At 42.0% G+C, this 22360-nt stretch overlaps 1 protein-coding gene across 1 annotated transcript in view; it reads left to right on the top strand.

Annotated features, from left to right (window-relative positions):
- The window catches only part of TXNDC16 (thioredoxin domain containing 16), an 86019-nt gene that overhangs the window by 5040 nt on the left and 58619 nt on the right, over nt 1-22360 (top strand). The window contains exons 2-6 of the mRNA XM_058666441.1: nt 3951-4059; nt 4813-5063; nt 6038-6120; nt 10014-10087; nt 12635-12709. Of these exons, the coding sequence (XP_058522424.1) occupies nt 4904-5063; nt 6038-6120; nt 10014-10087; nt 12635-12709 (392 nt within the window). The 5' untranslated portion in view covers nt 3951-4059; nt 4813-4903. The remainder of the gene's footprint in view (nt 1-3950; nt 4060-4812; nt 5064-6037; nt 6121-10013; nt 10088-12634; nt 12710-22360) is intronic.

The raw sequence follows: 22360 nt of genomic DNA, 5'->3' as shown, positions 1-22360 counted from the left end.
TTTATTTCATTGTTGCAGACCAGAAACAACTTGTTCTCATTCTGCACAAGCCCTGCAGCATTATTCCTCATGGTGCTTGCCTCCTCACAACCCCTCCCCTTTTTATTTCTAGGCCAAATACATATAATATATAATATATAATATATAATATATAATATATAATATATAATATATAATATATATATATATATATTTTTTTTTTCCTGATGCTTTGGAGAAAGTGACTTCTTTCTGAGCTGAGCTGTTAGCCTCATGAACAAGATGTGGGCAGGACTGAAGACGGCTTTCTCTTGAGCAGTCGGTTTCTTGGCTAGTTCCTTTTCTGTGAGTTTCTTTAGTTTTTTTTTTTCCCCCTGCTTTTGAAAATGTACTTGTTTCTTTGAAAGGCAGAATGTCAGAGGGAGAACAAAGAGAGGGTGAGAGAAGAGGGAAGACAGGAGGGAAAGTCGGAAGAGAAAGGTCTTTTATCCACTGGTTTTCTGCTCAAATGGCCATAATGACCAATGCTGCAAATGGTGGGTTAATGCATTCTACTACAGTGCTGGCACTTAAGATACCTTTCTTTTAATACCCTGTTGAGCACAACCAACAGCAACTTTTAGACCGTATTAATTTTCTGTCTTCTAGCATTTTCTCGTAAGAAGCCTGTAAGTAAGTTAATTAGTCATGTGGACTAAGGCACATAATTCCTTATAAATTTATTAGTTACCTGTGACCCTCCTTCCGCCTATTGGTTAAATGACAGTTGTATTGAATGCCTTTTTACTCCTTCCCGTGATCACCTGCTGAGCTCTAGGTATTGGCATGAGTAGGCCCGGAAGACTTGTCTTGGTGCTTCGCTTCTGAGTCAGGATTTAGGTTTTGCTTGCTTGTTTGCTTGTTCTGCTGTTTTTGTTTTAAACGTTTATTGCAAAGGCAGATTTACAGAGAGAAGGAGAGACAAAGATCTTTCATCTGCAGGTTTACTTCCCAAATGGTTGCAACAGCCAGAGATGAACTGATCTGAAGCTACGAGCCAGGACCTTCTTCTGGGTCCCCCACATGGATGCAGGGTCACAAGGCTTTGGGCAATCCTCAACTGCTTTTCCAGGCCATAAGCAGGGAGTGGTATGGGAAATGGAGTAGCCAGGACATGAACTGGTACCCATATGGGATCCCAGCACGTGCAAGGCAAGGATTTAGCCACTGAGCCATTGTACTGGGCCCTAGGTTTTTTTTTTTTTTTTTTTGAAGACAGTGTCTTACGTCCAGTTTGTATGGCTTAAGGCAAACTAAACCATGCTACAGTATTCACCTCTCAAATCTCGGTGGCTGAAAACAAGACCTATTTCTTCCTCATGTCATGTGCTTATCACATATCAGCTCAGAGTTCTCTGTTTTTGGCCCGTGTTGACAGTTGAACTGTCAGTGATGCATTTTAGGTGACTGTGACAAGAAAATAAAGTCTGCTGTTTCATATGGCGCTTCTGCCCACGTGTTGTTAGCCACAGGAAGTTAATGTTTAATGGCCTTGTCCACCTTGCTGGAAGGGAGGTGGAGCAAAGGGGAGCCTCCTCCCCTTTGAGCTGGAGAGGAGAGCAGGCGCTAAACCAATCAGTCTCATGCTGAGGTCCAAGGCTGCTCCTCCCTGTGTTGGGAGATGTAGATGTGGGAGGTGTCAGATGTTTTCTGTTCTCTTGTAATTACTGCAGGATGAAAAGGTCGCCCAGCTCCTTTTGTGTCTTGATTTTCACTTGGTTCTCGCTGATACTCTCATTTCCTGCTCATATTCCCTTCCCTGGAGTTTCCAGATCTTTTTATCAGGAGAGCACGTCTCTGGCCAAGTGCACTTTGTTTTGCATATGTGTGAAATGTCTACATGACTAAGGCCCCCCTGGGTAGATTGGATGATATGAGTAGGAGCGATGACTTCTTGAAGCAAAGTGAAGAGATACTCTGCTTACTCAGATGATTCTGAAGCTGTCAGAAGTCTCCTCCTCTCCCCCCAGTTGCTTCTTGCTGAAGAGGAAAATTACTTCCACTTGCTCATTGTTTTGGCATTGACCTTATTTCCAAAAAATCTTGGCTTTTTTTTTGTCTGTGAAAGATGAAAATTTAGTTCTCTTTCAATCCTTTTCTCACTCCGTCTAGTGCTCCCCTACCTGGTCTTCCTATTCTCTGAACGTTTAAGTTACTATGATGATGTGAGTGCTATTTCTAAAGGACCTAGATTGTATTTTCCTCCTTAAGTATCTTTGAAAATAACCAGATATAGTCAGAAATGGAACAAAACTGCGGATATTACCAACATTCCTGTTCCTAAAAATGTGTAAAAGTAATCACTAGTATCTCTAGCAGACCAAATATGTGGTAATTGCACATCTGTGTCAAGTACTGGATGCATGGTTAGATTTTTAGGTGCTGTAAGACACATTCTAGAGGAAAAGAATACCTAACAAATCCTAAAGTCTGACTTAGCATTTTTTTTTTTTTTTAAGATTTTATTGTTATTGGAAAGCCAGATATACAGAGAGGAGGAGAGACAGAGGAAGACCTTCCATCCGTTCTTCCACTCCCCAAGTGAGCGCCAACAGCCGGTGCTGCGCCAATCCGATGCCGGGAACCAGGAACCTCTTCCAGGTCTCCCACATGGGTGCAGGGTCCCAAGGCATTGGGCCGTCCTCGACTGCTTTCCCAGGCCACAGGCAGGGAGCTGGATGGGAAGTGGAGCTGCAGGGATTAGAACCGGCGCCCACATGGGATCCCGGGGCCTTCAAGGCGAGGACTTCAGCCGCTAGGCCACGCCGCCGGGCCCTGACTTAGTATTAAAACAATAGTATTGGGACCTGGCACAGTAGCCTAGCAGCTAAAGTCTTCCCCTGGTACACATCGGGATCCTGTATGGATGCCGGTTCGTATCCTGGGTGCTCTACCTCCCATTCAGCTCCCTGCTTGTGGCCTGGGAAAGCAGTACAGGACAGTCCAAAGCCTTGGGACCCTGCAACTGTGTGGGAGACCCAGAAGAAGGTCCTGGCTCCTGACTTCAGATCAGCTCAGCTCTGGCTGTTGTTGCCACTTGGGCAGTGAACCAGCGGATGCAAGATCTTCCTCTCTGTCTCCTTCTCTCTGTATATCTGCCTTTCCAAGAAAAATATATAAATCTAAAAAAAACCACACAATAATGTTGTAACTTCAAGGCCAGGAAAAATGATATTTTATACTTGAATCTTTCAGTTGTGTTTTTGCTAGTGTTTTATGCCTTGATTGGATTATGGTTGTTTCATACAGTGATGAGTGTTGTATCGTTGTTGTAGCCTATGGAAGGCATACATTTCCCTCCAGAATGTAAAGAAGATAGTAGATAACCTATTTTTAAAACATAACCCATTAATATAGAGTGGCTTTGACGTAGGTTGGTTTAAAATGCCTATACTGTATAATCAATTTTAATGACAGGGATACCCCTTAATTGTGTCATTAATATTACATTTTTACATCTCTCTCATAGTTCTCTTCATTTTACCTTGTGGTTTTGAACTCTTGACTCATTATTAAAAATTTATGGCAAATATATTCACTAATATAAATGAGCTCTCATGAACAGAATTGTTAGTAAGTAATCACCAAATAGCTCCTTTTAAAGAAATATTTACTCATTTGGGAGAGAGAATATGTGTTTATTGATATTGAATAACTGATTTTTTTCATTAAAATGTCATTCTTTAATCATTTCATACTTTACTGAAAAATTCTATCCTATGAGTATATGCAAATAAGTTTTTGCTGTTTTTTTCTGCCTCCTGTTTGAAATGGTGATCATGCATTTGAAAGGTATAAGTCCTATTTTAAATTAAAAATAATTAAAACAAAATTCTTGCAAATGCCTGAATATGTCTTTACCTGTTAGAAGTATATGTTATTTTAATATAAATATTATGCTAATTTTCAAAACCATCTTCTTTTAAACTTAGGTAAATCAGATAATTGATTGATAAACTTTGTAAAGTTGTTCAAGGAAGATATGGAAGTAGAATAGAAAGCAGCGAGGATTGGCAGTAAGCATAGGCGACCGTCACAGAGGTACTTACCAGGGTAGAGGGGCTGGTCAGTCAAGAAACTGGTGACCTCCTGTCACCCAGCCTGGGTTTGGGACCAGAATGTGGCTCCTGTTTGCAGTGTCCTGCTAACACTGACCCTGGAAAACAGCAGTGCTGTGTCTAGTGGTGGGTCCCTGCTGCCTCTGTGAGGACCTGGAATCAATTTATGCCTCGTGACTTCATCTTAGCGCAGTCCTGGCATTTTGGAGCGTTTGGGAGCATTTGGGGAGTGAATAAGCATAAGCACTGAAATCTGAGTTTTATGCATTAAAAATGTATATGTATAAGGGTTGTTCTTATATACTTTTAATGAGTTCTAGGGGATTTCAACCCAAGAGAAAGTAAAAATAGCAGTCATGTAGTTTGGATGTCTTGGGCCCGTGTTACTGATATTAAAAAACTAATTGAATATTTACTGTACATCTACTGTTTATAAGAATACAATACAGTTTTCAGAATGGATTGGATGTTGTTTGAGACTTAATTTTAGAACCTCTGTTAATGACTTTTAGTTTGGCACCCTCCGCTGGAGTGTATATGAAATTGAAGCTACCGGAGTGTTTTCCAGATATCTTTGTTACCTATTGTAGCATCAAAAATTAATAGTATTGTCAAATTAGTGTCATTTTATATTATTCCCCCTTAATATTTTTATTAGAGTTAGTCAAGTACTAATAAAATTAGATGATATGATTAATGGCTTTACTTTTTGTGTGTTTTACATCCATTCGTTCAGTTAACAAATTCATCCCACAAGAGTATGATGAACACCTTACCTGTGTGCGAGTGACCCAAACAGAGTCTGCGCAGTTACAGTGCAGCCAGCGATGTCTTGCGGCTTTCGTGCGTTCAGAGTTGGCATCGCGTTTGTCCTGATGGGCATTTTTTATAAGTCAGCGGCAAATTCCCTGCCAGAACTGAGTCCGCATGAGTATTTCAGTACATTGCAGCCAGGAAAAGCTTCTTTGGCTTATTTTTGTCAAGCTGGTGAGTATTTTTACAATTCTAATGTGATTCTTGCGTTGTTTTTGTCTTAGCTGTATAATCTGTGTGCTCAGTGGGAGCTCAGCATCAAGTTTAATAACATGGGCGTTAAGCCGTGGCCGTCACAGGGTTCCCTTGGCTTGGACCTGGCCTCTCACCAGTTCATCTTGCCCAAGTCTCCTAGTTTCTCTGTATGTCTCTTTTTTTCATCTCTTATGAAGAAATGGTGCTTCCTTTACTTTACAGAAATGCAGCTTACTAGTTGTGAGGGCTAATTGAATTTATTCATGTTCTTGGTTCATATTAGGTACTATATGAGCCTTAACTGCCTCTATCATGTCTGGATTTCATCTGGTCAGTTCTGAAAATGCATTTTTCTGTTTTAGCAGAGAAACATTTTTAGTTTTCTCAGACTTTAAATGTAGAACTGGCAGTCCATTAGTTTAAAACTCAATTTTAGCTATGTCATTCATTACACGGAACTGACAAATAAGAATTAGTGGCATTAACTAGTAATTGTAATGGTCTCAGTTAAATCTTTATGCCTTAGAAGTACTATTCTTGGAATTAGTGAGGGAATGGCTCTTTTCTTCTAATTATGATTTTAAGATGGTGTTTTAAAATTATTTTGAAAATTTTGTGTATGTGAACATGTCTGTTCTATATCTGACACTAAAGCTGGAAGAATAATGCCAAATGTCAGGTTTAAACTGGACACTAATTTATCAATGTATTTATTTTTCATGTTTAGCTATAATAGCTAAAATATGCATTATAATAATCTAGGAGTAAGAAAGAGGTAGTGGGAAAAGTAAGGTATGAAAATATGTAACTGGGTATCTTTAGTTAGCTATTATTGTGTACTGGTTGGACAAGTGAATATATTTTTTCTGTGCTTGCATATTTTGGTTCTAATTTTTAAAAATTGATCTTTAAGGGGAAATTCATAAGCATTCATGAAATATTTCTAATTTTAGATTCTCCAAGGACTTCTATATTTCTTGAAGAGCTAAATGAAGCTGTTAGACCACTCCAGGACTATGGCATTTCAGTTACAAAGGTAGAAAGTTACAATATTTGTAAAATGATAGTGACAAACATTTTTAACTGTGTGACTTAAGAATACTTAAGAATACTAAAAATACTTCTGTTTCATATCCCTTTCTAAAATGGAAATATTTTTTCTTCCTTTTTTTCGTAAGAGTGAACTTAAACCACGAAAGATAGTTCCATATTATGTATATCACAATGCAATAGTTAGAAAAAAGCTGCTTAAAATTTCTTAAGTTAGAGTTTAACTTTATTTCATAAGCTATTCTGTTGGGCATGGTATCATTTTCAAACGTATAGCTAGATTGTTTTTTCCTGACAAATATGATATATAGCCACAATTCAACTATTTATTATATTTCTATTAGTACAAACTAAAGCAATGAAACTGAGGTAGTGAGCTTTTTTCTTTACTATTTTTCTAAGTATTTGTAATTGTTTATGCTGCAGTCTCTCACTTATTAATTTTTTTAAGATTTATTTATATATTTGAAAGATAGAATTACAGAGACACAAGGAGATACACAGAAAACTCTATCCACTGGGTCACTTCCCCAAATGACTTCAATGACCAGAGCTAGCCATACCAAAACCAGGAGTCATGGGGCTACATCTGGGTCCCCCATGGGGGAGACAGAGTCTCAAACACTTGGACCATCTTCTGTTGCTTCTCTAGGCAGGTAGCGGGAACTGAAATTGAGCAACTAGGATTCAAACTGAAGCCTGTTTTAGGAAATGGTGGCATCACAAGTAATGGCTTAGCCCGTTGTACCACAACACCGGCCCCTCCCATTTTATTTTTGTTTTTTTAAATGTATTTGAGAGTCAGAGAGACCTAAAGACAGGGAGCTAGAGGGTGAAAGAAACTTCCATTATTGGTTCACTTCCCCAAATTTCTACAGTGGTCTGGAGTGGGCAGAGGCTGAAACCAAGGCCTGGAAAGACAATCCAAGTTTCCCACAGGGGTGACAGAAACTTTACCCTTGGAGCCCTCCCCATTACTTCCCAGAGCCCAGAGTAACAGGAGTCTGGAGTTAAAAGCCTGTGCCACATGCTCTAGTTTGGAATGTGGGCATCATAACTATGAGGCTGAAAGCCCTTCCCTCTCTTATTTTATTTATTTATGTATGACTGATTTATTTGAGAGGTGGAGCTACAGGGAGGGAGAGGCAGAGACACAAAGAGAAAAATCTTCCATCCAAAGATTCGGTTTACCCTCTAAATGGCCATAATAGTCAGACCTGGCCTAGGCTGAAACCAGGAGCCAGGTACTTCATCCAAGTTTCTTACTTGGATGAAGTTCCCTCGGGGTGCCCAGGCACTTGGGCTGTCCTCTGCTCCTCTCCCAGGTGCGCTGGCAGGGGACTAGATTGGAAGTGGAGCAGCCAGGAATCGAAGTGTGTAATTTCATAATCCCTATATGGGATGCCTCCATGGCAGGCAGTGGCCTGAGCCGCCCTGCCACAGCGCCAGCCTCTATACTCTGGATGTCACTTCCAATTTGGAAAAGCACAATTTTCTTTGTCCTTTTCTTGTCCCAATATAAATTTTTCTCCATGTATGATCACGTATAAATGAGAACTCACTGTGACCCTGCTCAGAGGGTCTTTCTGTGGTTACGGTGAAATTGAAACTCCTGAGTCATGGACAGTGTGTTAACTTTGATCTCATTATCTGTTTCTCCATCTTGCTCACTCTGCCTCTGATCGTCTTTCTGTGACTTGAACCTATGCCCACAGGCTGTGGCAGGTGTTTTTCCCTGCAAAGACTCTTCTGTCCCACCTGTGTGTGTGGCACTTCATCTTTTCAGTTCTCTGTGTACATATCAACATCGAGAAGCCTTCCCTGATGACCTATCTAAAACGTCAAGTAGCATGTTGTCCCTTAACAGCTTTTCATTGAAAACAATCACGTTACACTTCAGTTAGAATTTCAGTCGTCTCCATGTTTAGAATGTAAGTTCGAAGAGAAGGATTTCTATTTGGAACTTAATCCAGTCACACACATAGTGGGCGTTCAAATGCATGCTGATGCATGAACGAATGGACAGACCTTGTGCCAGGATGTCAACTTTCCTAGTGCTCTCACTTAAAGAAAGTTGCAAAATCACACAATGTTTGGTTGTGGCTGTACTCTTGACTTTTAATACTAATTTTCTCTTCCTGATTTCTAAGGATCAGCTTCCCTTTTATAGCTTTTTAAATAAGGGTCACTTCCCTGGTTGTCATTCTGATTCCTCAAACTGTACTAAAATTAAGTTGAAAAACAGACACAAATCTCTACCTTAAAACAAACAAAAACGTTATCGAATCCCCAATAAAATAACTTTTACAAATGTTTGTAGCCTTGCCTGTGGTCAGCCATGTTGGAGGTCATTCATTGACTCAGCTAGGAGACCCTTCGCTCTCCTGCTCTTTCCTCTCCCACTCTACCACGTGAGACATATGTACACTAGGTCTTTTCCATAGTTTTCTTTTTTTCAATTTCCCCCAGAAACTAGATTTTAAAAACAACACGCCTACTTATTTATTTGAAAGGCAGAGAGAGCTCCTGCATTTGCTGGTTTACTTACCAAAGGCCACAGTGGTCGGAGCCGGGCTGGTCAGAAGCCAAGAGCTTCTTTTGGGTTTCCTGTGTGGGTGCAGGGGCCCTCCTCTGCTGCTTTGCCAGGCACATTAGCAGGGAGCTGGATCAGAAGCAGGCAGCGAGGCCCTGAACCAGGGATTGCTTGGCACAGTGTGGGCTCCACTTACTCTTCTTGTGTTTGTGAAAAGTCTCTTGAATCTTCTGTTCTTCTTGACTTTTTTTCTTGTTCTGGTTTCCTTTAAAAAATGTTTTATCCATTCTTATTTAATTTGAAAGGGGGTAAGACATAAAGAGAAAAATCTTCCGTATGTTGGTTCATTCCCAAATGCCTGTAGCAGCCAGAACTGGACCAAGCTGAAAGCAGGAGCCAGGAACTCTGTTTTTCCCATGTGGGTGGCAGGGACAGAGTGCTGGAACCATCATGAGCCGTTTCCCAGGTCCATGTGCAGGAAGCTGAATTAGAAGCAGAGGCACTCTGAGCGTGAGTGTGTCCCACTCACCTTCACCCGCACACCCACAGCCCACTCTCCCATATAGGAATGTGCCTGTCTTGGTGTTTTTTTTTAACGCTTGCATTGCCTTGTCTCATCCCACTGCCAGAAATGTCCTTAAAAATTTTTTTTCACATTGAGTCCAGATGCCAAGCTATCAGGGCTGGTATGGTTGTTCTAATGTTCATTCTGTTGTGTCATCTTCAGCAAGCAGTGTGTTCCCTGATGATGCCTCATGGCCTGTGATCCCTCCTGACACTCCCTTTGTCTTGCCTGTGTTTTTTTTGTTTTTTTTTTTTTCGTCAAGAAGTGGGAAAAGCAAGGTATCATTCAGTTCCTCTTCTAAGAGCCCTGTAGGAATTCCAGGGAGGTGGTTTCTCACAGTATTTGCTCATCCTAGACTGTTGGGTTGCTGGGCCTTTTAAGAGGGGGATGCTTGTTTCTTTTAGCCAAGTCCCTCTAGTAAACAGAAGGGAAGCACCTGAGGGGAGCAGACCAGCAGCATTTGCCATGCCAGTGGTGTGGCTGTTGAGATGCGCTTCCTGGTTTTGTGCTGGTTTTTTGGCCTTGTTTCAAGCATGTCTCTGCCTGTTTACCTCCTTCTAGTTCCAAAAAACTGAGCTCAGTATAAACTGTAAAAGATAGAAACAATTCCTTTCTCTAGATTTAATCATGCACTTGAGCAAGTGGGCCATTACAGTACAACAAAGAGGAGAATAGAGATTTAACCTGCAGATAAACTGTAATGTTTAATTCTTCTTGTTTTCTAACCAGGAAAGTTGACCTTTTGATATATAATCTAAAGCTTAAATATAATCTTTTAAAGGTTAATTGTATCAAAGAAGAAACATCAAGATACTGTGGAAGAGAAAAAGGTTTGATGAAAGTATATCTATTCAGGTAAACTTTTTTTTTTTTTTTGACATATGAAGCTATGCCTTTAGATACTCAAGGCCATAAAATAACATCAAATCAGAATATAGTTGTAAGTCATGAAATCATACAAAGCTAGTAAAAGTACAATAAATTTGCTCCCTAATCTCTATACTTCAGCCTTCCTGGTTTACAAAATGACAAGAGAGATTCGCATGTCACATCATGGGGTGTTTTGAATGTGATGCTTGTCAGTTCCCACCACAGATGCATGGTGAGTAGGTGCTTAGCAAATTCAGCATTCTGCGGAGACATGTCAGCTCCAGTTTGAGCGCAAAATAACAGTCCTTTATTTCTTTCTTTTTTTTTTTTTTTTTTTTTTAAAGATTTTATTATTATCATTGGAAAGCCGGATATACAGAGAGGAGGAGAGACAGAGAGGAAGATCTTCCATCCGATGATTCACTCCCCAAGTGAGTTGCAACGGGCCGGTACACGCCGATCCAAAGCCGGGAACCAGGAACTTCTTCCGGGTCTCCCACGCGGGTGCAGTGTCCCAGTGCATTGGGCCGTCCTTGACTGCTTTCCCAGGCCACAAGCAGGGAGCTGGATGGGAAGTGGAACTGCCGGGACTAGAACCGGCGCCCATATGGGATCCCGGGGCCTCCAAGGCGAGGACTTTAGCCGCTAGGCCACGCCGCTGGGCCCAACAGTCCTTTATTTCTGAGGATTCTGCCAATATCCAGGTTATAGATTCCTCTGCCCTTGGGTCTGCTCTTCTGAGATTTCTCAAATTCTTTACTCAATCCTACGAACTTGGCTTAGGAAGTGAGAGAGACCTTGTTTTCTCAGGATCCTACTGCTAAAGACTCTTTTCTTTCTTTGTGGTCTTTGCCTGTCTTGTTTGGGGAGTCTGTGTATGTGATGACAAGGTTGGTAGCTTTTTTGGACTAGAGTTTTTGACTAGATGCATGGCCTATCTTTTCAAAGCTAGCGTAACTGCTGGGTGTACAATGGCAACTTGAATGTAGATCAAATACTTAGCACTCAGGCAAGTTACATAGGGTTCATGGATAACACAGATAACATAGGGGTTTTTTTATATTTATTTATTTTTTATTGGAAACTCAGATTTACAGAGAGGAGGAAGGACATAGAGGAATATCATCAGTCCGCTGATTCACTCCCCAAATGGCTGCAATGGCCGGAGCTAAGCCAATCTGAAGCCAGGAGGCCAGAGCTACTTCTGGGTCTCCCACGTGGGTGCAAGGTGCTAAGGCTTTGGGCAGTCCTCAGCTGCTTTCCCAGGACACAAGCAGGGAGCTGAATGGGAAGTTGGGCTGCTGGGATTAGAACCAGTGACCACATAGGATCCTGGCGTGTGCAAGGCGAGGACTTTAGTCACTAGGCTACCGTACTAGGCCTAGCACAGAGGCTTTAATATCAAATTACTGACAACTTGATGTAGAAAAACTAAAATCTTTTTTTTTTTAAGGTGTATTTCTTTTTATTGGAAAGGCAGATATATAGAGAGGAGGGGAGACAGAGAGGAAGTTCTGTCCGGTAGTTCACTCCCCAAGTGACCTCAGCAGCTGGAGTTGTGCCAACCCGAAGCCAGGAGCCCAGAGCTTCTTCTGGGTCTCCCATGTGGGTACAGGGTCTCAAGGCCTTGGGCCATCCTCTTTTGCTTTCCCAGGCCACAAGCAGAGAGCTGGATGGGAAGTGGGGCTGCCGGGATTAGAATCAACTTCTATATGGGAACCTGGAGCCTGCAAGACGAGGATTTTAGACACTAGGCTATAGCGCTGGGCCTTAAAAAAAAATTTTTTTTTAAAGATTTATTTATTTTTATTACAAAGTTGGATATATAGAGAGGAGGAGAGACAGAGAGGAAGATCTTCCGTCCAGTGATTCACTCCCCAAGTGAGCGCAATGGCCAGTCCGAAGCCAGGAGCCAGGAACTTCCTCCAGGTCTCCCACACGGGTGCAGGGTCCCAATGCATTGGGCCGTCCTGTACTGCTTTCCCAGGCCACAAGCAGGGAGCTGAATGGGAAGTGGAGCCGCCGGGTTTAGAACCGGTGCCCATATGGGATCCCGAGGCATTCATGGCGAGGACTTTAGCTGCTAGGCCACGCTGCCAGGCCCAATGACCTTAAAATTTTTTAAAGAAAGATTTTAAAAATGTATTTGAATAGATACAAAGGAGAAAAGACAGAGAGCGAGAGAGAGAAAAGACAGAGAGTGAGAGAGAGAGATCTGTCTGCTGGTGCACTTCCTAAATGGCTTCAGTGGCCAAGGCTCTGCCATGTAAAGCAAGAGCCTGAAACTCTTTCTGGGTGTCTCACATGGCTGGCAGGGACTCGGGCACTTGGACCGTTAGTGGCTGTTTTCCCAGGCACATTAGCAGGAGGTTCTATTGAGATTAGAGCAGATGGGACTTGAACTGTGCTCATATGAGATGCTGGTGTTGCAGGCAATGGCTAACGACTACTCCACAAGGTTGTCCTGACAAATTGAGTTGTGAGGCTTTATTACTGTATTGTGTTTTAAAACTTTTTCTTTTGTATATATAGGGGAAATATCCTGCTCAGAGAATTCCCTGCTGACACCTTGTTTGATGAGAATGCCATCGTTGCTCATGTTCTCTTGTAAGTACGGGGGTACCACCCATTCACTTGTTTGTTGATATTTACCTATTCATTTTGTTAGAGACAATCACAATCCATTAAAGTGTGAGATAGCGTTTTAACATAATTACAGGCATCAACTGCATACAGATTTCTCATCTGCCTGTCTGCATTGAAGATATAAAATTTCTTTTTTTTTAATTTTAAGAATGTACGTGTTTATTTTGAATAAGTTACAGAGAGAAAGGATAACACATGGATTTTGCACCTGCTGGTTCACTCCCCAGGTGGCAGTAATGGCCAGCTCTGGACCAGGCTGAAGTCAGGAATCTGAAGCTTCATCCAGGTCTCCCATGTGGGTGGCAGGGGCCCAAGCACCTGGGACATCTTCGGTTGCTTTCCCAGGCTGTTAGCAGGGGCCTGGATCAGAAGTACAGCAGCCAGAACACAAACTGGCACCCATTATCAGATTCCCATGTTGCAGACTGCTGGTTTACCTACAACAGCTCCAGCTGGTAAATTTCTGCAATGGCAAAGGATATTAGCAACATATGGATACTTTGTGAAAGTAGGACCTATTCAATAGGATCACATGATTATACCAGTTTTGATTTTGCCAGTCAGTGATGGTTTCTCCAGATAGCTTGGTCTGTTTGGTTTAGACTAACACTATAAACAACAGAAACTTTCTTTTCCTGGTTCTGGAGGCTAGTTTCAGATCAAGGTGCCAACAGATTTGGTGTCTGTTGATGGTTTGTGGTTCACAGCCATCTTTCCTGTGTGCTCACATGGTGGAGGAGATTGAAAGAACTCTGACATGTCTTTCATAGTCTCTCCTGAGAGGTAACCTTCATGACCTAATTACTCGAAGATGTCCCCCACCTCCTAAATACTGTTGAGGCTTTGCTAGCCACCGAAATGGAAGGAGACCAGGCCCAAATCCTTCTGTGATATTTTAGGCACTTCAGAGCTTTGGTGTTCTAGAGGAAAAATTCTCTCATCAAGGCAGACCTATTGCATAGCCAGTGCATTGTGGTTTTCTGAAAATGAATGAATGAATGAATGAACGGGTACCAAAGACCAGCTGTGATCCCATGCTGTGTTCCCAGTGGGGATGTCTCCACTCTGAGGCCTCTTCAGCAGAGATTTAGATAAGCCCTCATAGTTGCAATAAGGTTTCCTTATTGAAGGTTCTTGGTGCAAGTGCTTTACTTTGCTCTGAGTTAGTCCCTTTCGGTTCCTAGCCCTTGCCTCCTTTTTACTACCAAGTACTTGAACCCATGAAGAAGAAGGGGCCTTGTAGGTGAGTTCCTTGCAATGAGATGGTTGTTAATATCTGCCCTACAGCACCTGGCCTTTCCTGTTTCCATTCTATGTTTCCTGCGCTGTCACAGTATCTGGACCAAGTCTTGATAGTTACTTTTAATTTGTTGTGCTGTCCAAGTCAACCATCTCAACCCCTGATTAACAAAGAGTGTAAGTAGGCAAGGGTTATGATTAGTTCCGTACCTGACAGATCTTTCTGGTGGGTGTGAGGGAGATTTATCAGTTCCAATCTCACAAAACCATTGTTGGCCATTGTATTTTAGGGAGGCAGAGAGAGCAAAAAGCGGACTGTGTTTTTAACGCCGAGGAGGTGACTTTATTTGGGTTTTGTAGCCCGTTAATTTGTTAGCAGTCAACAAAACTGCAAGCTTGAGTTAATCCTTGATCTATTTCCTCTCCCCATCACACTAACTTAAGAACACACTGATGATCTTCTGAAGTAGATAAAAAAAAGTTAATAGATGAGTCTACCTGAGCAAGTTGAATGTCTGTCATGTCTCAGTTCCAGACAGTTGCAGGATTTTGAACCCCTGTGGAGTGCCCACTGGATTTGTCAGCACATCAAAGTCATCCTGAGAGTGTTCTAGGTTGATGCCAACACTTAAGGGAAGACAGAATAAAGGCAAATCTCAAGGAAGTAGAAATCTAAGGAGGCTGTCCACATTTTTGTTTAAAATGGAACAAATCACTTGTGCAATATAATATTTTACAAAATTGTCCAATAATGAGATTTAGAAAGTTAGAAACTATGCCAAACAGTGTTCTGTATCCTACTGGAACCATGAGGATTGCCACGAGGAATAAAGATCATTCCATCAGCCTAATTTTGCATGCTAAATGCACCAGGCCTGGCTGGCAGTTTCTTTCCCTTGTCCTCCCCTGGAGTTACAGTGTTCGCAGAGAGTTGAACTGTTACTTGATTTTTTTTGTCCACTTTCCTATTGTGTTTCAAACTGTTTTGTTATTAATTTTTAGTTGATCTCTTTATATGAAGGAGAAACAAACTACAGAATTTTTCCTGATTTTTTTTTTTTGATGTTGAAACCCTGGATCAAACCAGTGATTGTATCTTTTTTTTTAAAGACTTATTTATTTTTATTGGAAAGGCAGATATGCAGAGAGGAGGAGAGACAGAAAGGAAGATCTTCCGTCCGATGATTCACTCCCCAAGTGGCCGCAATGGCTGGAGCTGAGCCAATTAGAAGCCAGGAGCCAGGAGCTCTTCTGGGTCTCCCACAGGGGTGCAGGATCCCAAGGCTTTGGGCAATCCTCGACTGCTTTCCCAGGCCACAAGTAGGGAGCTGGATGGGAAGTGGAGCTTCTGGGATTAGAACCAGTGCCGATATGGGATCCTGGCACGTGCAAGGCGAGGACTTTAACCACTACACTATCACGCCGGGCCCGCAGTGATTATATCTTGATAAGTAATCTGTTGTGTTCTGTTAAGAATTATGTGGTTTAATTTATTTTTTCTCTTTTGACTTTTGAATTGCAATTTGTACTATGATCTTCCTTATTTCATTGTTATAGAAGAATTCATTCAGTTTTTTTAATGGTAAACTTTTTTAAAGCAGTTGCAGATTAACAGTAAATTGTAAAATTTATAGAAAACTGAACACATACCCAGTACCTATGAAACTATGTCACATAATGCAATGTAATTAATAAAAAAAAAGATGCTCAAAAAAAAACTGAACACATAGTACAGAGAATTCCTTTGTGTACACAGAAAAGTACAGAATATCTTTTTTCTGTATACAGTTTTTCCTGTTTTAATTTTTTTTGACATTTTGCATTGTGGTACAGTTGTTATAAGCATAATGACATGTTGTTGCCAACTAGATTTCTAACTTTGCATTAGAATTCATTGTTACTGTTTGGTGTCATGGCATAGTTTTGCCATTACAGTATCATACAGATTTGTTGCACTGCCCTAAAGATCTCCCATACTTCAACAATTCGTTCCTTTCTTTCCTCCCACGCCAGGATATAGAAAAATGCAGTTAGAGAACAAGTGTGTGTATGTGTGTGTGTGTATGTGTGTGTGTGTGTGTGTGTGTGCGCGCGCGCGCACGTGAGCACGTATGAGAGAGCAAGAGAGTCAGTCTCAGTGTCAGAGGTCAGCGCTCACAGCACCCTGAGGAACGTGTACTGCCGCTACCTGACAGCTGGTTCAGTCAGACAGGCCAAGAGTCACATGCTCAAACCTGTACATAGAGCAGCTTTGGAAGAAACCGGAAATTACGAAGCTTTGAGCTTCAATAGGAGCTGACATTTATTCTGTCCCTCTGGAAAGAAAGTGTCTATTATCTTTTTCTCTGAAATGTAGGCACATCAGAGGAAGGACTGTCCCCAAGCATAAGCATTTGGCTCTGAGGAACTTCAGGGTTTGTCGACCTTTGAATGGGGGAGACGGCTCCTGGAAGGCAGGAGGTGAGCTTAGAGTATGAAGAGGAGGTATTCTCCATGTTTGTGTCAAGCCTGGTTTCACTTTCAGGAGACTTGGGCTGTTTGGGACACAGGGGCCCAGCGAAGTGGATACACCTGCTTACAGGGGGCAGCCATGTACATGTCACACATATTTCAAAATTTCACAAAAGCAGAGAAGACTGGTTTCCAGGAATGATGGGGAAAATCTGAGAGGAGGAATGAGTTGTTGGTATACTCTTTACCCTTCAGCCTTTTGGGTAGCTTTTGTGTGTTTCTTTTTATTATTTGAAAAGCAGAGTAACACACCCCCTTCACTCCCCCCACACACACAGAAGGAAGGAGGGAAGGGGGGAGGGAGGGAGATAGAGATAGAGATATATAGAGAGATATAGAGAGATATATGAAGCAGAATGGCCAGGTCTTGAACTGTGCTACAATATGAGATGCTGGTGTTGCAAGTGGCTTTGTAGTAACACAACTCCAGCCTCAACCTTTGATGTTTGGAACCACAGAAAGAAATTAGCAGTTTGCAAACTAGGTACAATTGGATTCATAGTCTGAAGATTCTTTGTTTTCTGAACATACACAGTCAAAGCTGGTGAAGTTGGTCCAGCAAGGGAAATTTTACTTCCCAGTTTCCAGGTGGTATTTAGAAGGCTAATATTTAGAAAAGGACAGTGACAGTTAAAGTCTGTGTCTTGATTGAGAATCTTACCTTTCCGCCCAGAGCCAAGGCAGAGCACACAGCTGGAGGCACTGTGATCTCCACAAGAATTATAAAGAATTACAAAGTTCTGTGACGTATAAACAAGTCAGGGTTTACTAAGCATTCCACGCCCTCTTGCTTATCCTTCACGTGTCATCTGAGCAGTTCATCTTTTCTGGTTTTCCTCATCTTCGTGTGTTAGAGTTGCAGCCTTGTCCAATTTTTGTGAGGATCAAGTGAGGTAATGTACATAAAATATGAGTGTGGGTTTTACTTAGTGCTCTACAGTGTTTCTATAAATATCAATGGTGTATGCAAACAATTTATATTTCATTATGCAGGAAATTTCATTTTAGAGTTAAGAAGAAAAAATTAAAATGAGTTCATGGTGTGTGGTTGATGGGGATATTTGCTGGAGGACAGCAGGTCCAAAGAAGGCCTTTTCCCCTTCCTGACTCATTGTTCACACCAGATATTATGAAAAAGATGATCCATTAAGAGCCAGTACAGTCTTACTAACTCTTCTGTAAGATGTAGTCCTTGGGGTTTTTTTTTTTTTGCTATTTAAAAAATTATTGATATTGTTTTGTAGGTATAGGAACTCCCCCCTTTTCCCTTTCCATACCCCCTTCTCCTCCTTCCCCCTCTACATTATTACACTAGATAGTCCACCAGCAGCTCCATGTGCACCATGACATTGCGGGTATAAACAAAGACAGAAAATCTAGCATTGTGTTATCAAGGTGTATTCAACTGTTTCACTGGGAGTCCTCCTTTTATTCAGGAGTATAAATGCATACTCAGGGTATCTTCTAGAAAACGGAGATTTTCCTTCCAAGTTAATATGCTCTTCATTATTACATGAACTTTCACATGTTTTAGGAATTACTTTCAACTCTCATCATTTCTGTGAATATTTGATTCTTTACACACATTACTGCAGCCCTGGGTATCAAGTGGTTAGGTGACGTTCCTGTACAGCCTTTGCAGAAAGCTATTTTTAGAGGTGTTTTACTCTAAAACTCCTGAGCTGTTGTTCATGCCAGTCTCCTTTTTAATAGGTGTTGAAACAGTGCAATTCCCCATTCCACCACCATCTGCAGCAGGTTTATTCCTACATGGCTTTTTATTTGCTAGGGACATCCACTTTGCTGAGAGCTTGTAGTATAAATTCACTTGTCTTGGGTTTGAACTCCTCACAGCTGTACTGACCACTCGAAACTATGACCTGTTTGTATAGAATGCCCCTACCAGTGCAGGGCATGGCGTGTACCTCTCTGCTTGGTGCTTAGTGAATGCTAGATTGCTTGATAGATTTGAAAGCTTCACATTTTGGTAGTTAACACTGGAAGGAACAGAAATCATCTAAAGTTATTATAAGCCCTTATGATTGTTTTTGGTGATGAAGAATTTTATCAGAAGAAAACTAAATAGGATGGAGAATATATGTCAGACTAGGACTGGTATTTGTAAACATTATTGTACTTTGAGTTTCTGTTTCAGAGGGAACATCAGCTTGGCCGTTTCTCTTAACTGTATTTAGAAAATGCTTAATAAGGCACTTTGGGATATTTCTTTTTATATGTGAAATTTCCCAGCCACAATATAATTAATTTAGATGAAAGTAATTTCTCTCTCTCTTTCTTTGTCCTGGGGGTTTTGGTTTGGTTAATTAGAAAATAACATTTCCTTTTTATTGAATTTTTAAGAATTTGAATAATGACAGACATTTAAAAATGATCTCTTTCTGAAAACAAGTGGGGTCAGGTAGCCTCTGTTCTTTCTCTGTCTGACGTCCGTTCACTTCGGGGCCATCCGTCTTGTCTGCCTAATAGTTATGAGAGGCGAGCCCCAGGAGAAGCCTGCCAAGGAGAAGGAGGGCCTTTCTGGCCAGCAGAACTCCCTTCGCAGGCTGTTGGACGCCTCAACAGAGCAGGAAATTCCCAGGAGTCTTTTCAGGTTGTCCATTTCTGTTTCTGCCTTGGACTTGGACTGAGGAGCACAGTGTGGTGGAACTGGCCCTTGCAGCCCCTAGATTACCTGAAATTCTGCAAATGTACATATAAAAGATCCAAGTGAGAAAGCCACTGGGAAGCATCTCAGAGAGCCTTAGATTCTCAAGGTCCTTAGGTTGGGTGTATAATTACCTCACTATCACAACTTTACCAAGCTTTGGGACATGAGGCAGAGTAAACTCACTAAGCTCTAAGACCTTATCTGTAATTTAAGATTTATTTTTTTGCTCACTTGAAAGGCAGAATTACAGAGAAACAGGGAGAGACAAAGAGCGAGGAAAGGAGAGAGATCCTCCATCTGCTGGTTAACTCCTCAAATGGCAGCAATAGCCAGGCTGAATCCAGGAGCTTCTTCTGGGTCAGCCACATGGATACAGGAGCCCAAGGACTTGGGCCATCTTCCGCTGCTTTCCCAGGTCACAAGCAGGGAGATGGGTTGAAAGTGGAGGAGCCAGGACTCAAAACTAAAACTGACACTCACATGAATGGCTAGCATTTCAGGCAGTGGCTCACCTCACTGTGCCTAGTCATAGCCCCAGGACCTTATCTTTAAGATGATGTTAGTGACCATGCTGGGGATGGCCAGGAAAATGAAACAGCAGAGTGCATTACCAAGGATTCTTCATAGAAGTCCCAGAATCCAGGTCTGACTGGCTTGAACTGTGACCAATTTGAAATGACTAGGAAATCCTAGCCTCCTGGGCAGGACCAAAGAACTGGGAATAGAGGTGGTGTAGCTCTGAGTGATGGGGGGAGGGCTGCTGTGTAATTGCTGGAAGTCACAGCTGGCAAGGTCTGTGTCGTTAGCACTGTGTCACTCTTACTCATGAAGTTGACTGTTGTCTTCCTTTCCGGTGGTCATTCACCACTGTCTGTGTTCTTTGTATCACTCGTTCCCGAATCTCATGCAAGCGATCTGCAGCATGCACCCATGCCTTGCAGCAGGGCACTCCTGACGGCATGTGGTGTTAGCAGCTCTACGGCAGGCCTTGAGCTCTGCCCACCTTGGAGGTTTAGAAATCTGAATCCCAGAGCAGAAGAGAGGAAGAAAGGGCAGCTCTAAAAGTGGTGTATTACCACTACTTATAAGTTGTTTACTGCTCCGTCTGACATGTGATAGGCACCCAATAAATGCTGACTTTGATTAATTTATATTCACCAGTCCTGTTTTAGAAAACATTTGTATTTTCAGTATTTTAAGGCTTTGAAAGTTAATTTTCAGGGACCATGTTGTGGTGCTTCACTTCCAATTCAGCTCCGTACTAATGTACCTGGAAAAACTGCAAAAGATGGCCCTAGTGCTGGCACCTCTGAGACTCTGAGTGAGACTTGGATGCAACTTCTGTATGCTGACTTTGGCCTGGCCCAACCCTGGCCATTGCAGCCATTTAGAGTATGAACCAGCAGATGGAAGTGTGTATTCTCTTTTTGTGTTCTCCCTCTTTCTCCATAACTCTGTCTTTAAAGAGTTTATTTATTTCAAAGGCAGAGCTACAGAGAGAGGGAGCAACAAAGATAGAGATCTTTCATTCATGGGCTCACTCCCTACATGGCTGCAACAGCCTGAGTTGGGCCAGTCTGAAGTTAGGAGCCAGGAACTTCTGGATTTCCCGTGTGGGAGCAGAGGCCCAAGGACTTGGTGCATCTTCCATTGCCTTCTCAGGCATGTTAGCAGAGAGCTGGACTGTTAGTAGAACAGCCAGGACTCAAACTGGATCTGATATGGCATGCTGGACTTGTAGGCATCAGCTTTATGCACACTGCAACGTTTCCAGTCTATTGAATAAATTTTATATAAATTTTCATTTTCTGATTTGAATGGGTGAGAGAGAGGAGAGAGCGAGAGAGTAGACAGAAAAACAGAGATCTCCCATCTACCAGTTCACTCCCTAAGTTCCCATGATTGCTGGGCTAGATTGTGATTGCCATCAGGAGCCTGGAACTCAATTCATTTTCTCCTGCGTGGGAGGCAGGGATCCAAATACTGGTTATGTCTTCCACTGTCCCTCAGGCAGATTAGTAGAGAGCTGGATTAGAAGCCAACCAACTGGGACTCAAACTGGTACTACAAATAATATCTATGTTTAAATTTTTTGTTTTCTATTTTGGCTACTACTAATGGATAAGACCTATGAAAAATACTTCATAGGCCCGACGGCGTGGCCTAGCGGCTGAAGTTCTCACCCTGAATGCCCCGGGATCCCATATGGGCGCTGGTTCAAATCCCGGCAGCTCCACTTCCCATCCAGCTCCCTGCTTGTGGCCTGGGAAAGCAGTTGAGGACGGCCCAAAGATTGAGGACCCTGCACATGTGTGGAAGACCTGGAAGAGGTTCCAGGTTCCCAGCTTCCGATCGGCACAGCACCGGCTGTTGCAGTCACTTGGGGAGTGAATCATCGGACGGAAGATCTTCCTCTTTGTTTCTCCTCCTCTCTATATATCTGACTTTGCAATAAAAATAAATAAATCTTAAAAAAACTTCATAAAGTTCATGGAAAATGGGATTAAAAAGTAAGCTTGTTTTGGTGCAAACTGATTTGCATTATATGCATAGTTTTTGTAGTACACATTTTCCATAAACTTTTCAGAGATCTCTTTTGTACATGAATTTCAAATTTTTTGGACACTAAAATAAGCTTATTTTTTGGTTCCCCAAACTTGCTGAAATGCTTTTTTTTAATAAATTTTTTTATTATTTTTATTACAAAGTCAGATATACAACGCAACGGCCGGTGCTGCGCCGATCTGAAGCCGGGAACCAGGAACCTCTTCCGGGTCTCCCACGCGGGTGCAAGGTCCCAAAGCACTGGGCCGTCCTTGACTGCTTTCTGAGGCCACAAGCAGGGAGCTAGATGGGAAGTGGAGCTTCTGGGATTAGAATCAGCGCCCATATGGGATCCTGGCGCGTTCAAGGCGAGGACTTCAGCCACTAGGCCACGGCGCTGGGCCCACTGAAATACTTTTGAGAATAAATAAAAAGCTCCCTGAGGACCTTGCTAATTTTTTTGATGTTAATGTTATTTGTTTATATAAAGTGAGTGAATTTCACGTTTCATGATAAAGAGTTAGAAGCATAGGTGCGCCTCCCACCATACTCCCTGCCTTCCTTAATTCTACCCCTTCTCCCCTAATTATTACAATGGCAGATTTTTTTTTGGCTTCACAACCATAAGCTTAACTCTCCAATAAGTAAAG

Source organism: Ochotona princeps, chromosome 6 (genome assembly GCF_030435755.1).
Source record: "Ochotona princeps isolate mOchPri1 chromosome 6, mOchPri1.hap1, whole genome shotgun sequence".
NCBI classification, from domain to species: domain Eukaryota; kingdom Metazoa; phylum Chordata; class Mammalia; order Lagomorpha; family Ochotonidae; genus Ochotona; species Ochotona princeps.
The sequence above is the reverse complement of the archived record's forward strand: the minus strand, read 5'-3'. Positions and strand labels throughout refer to the sequence as shown.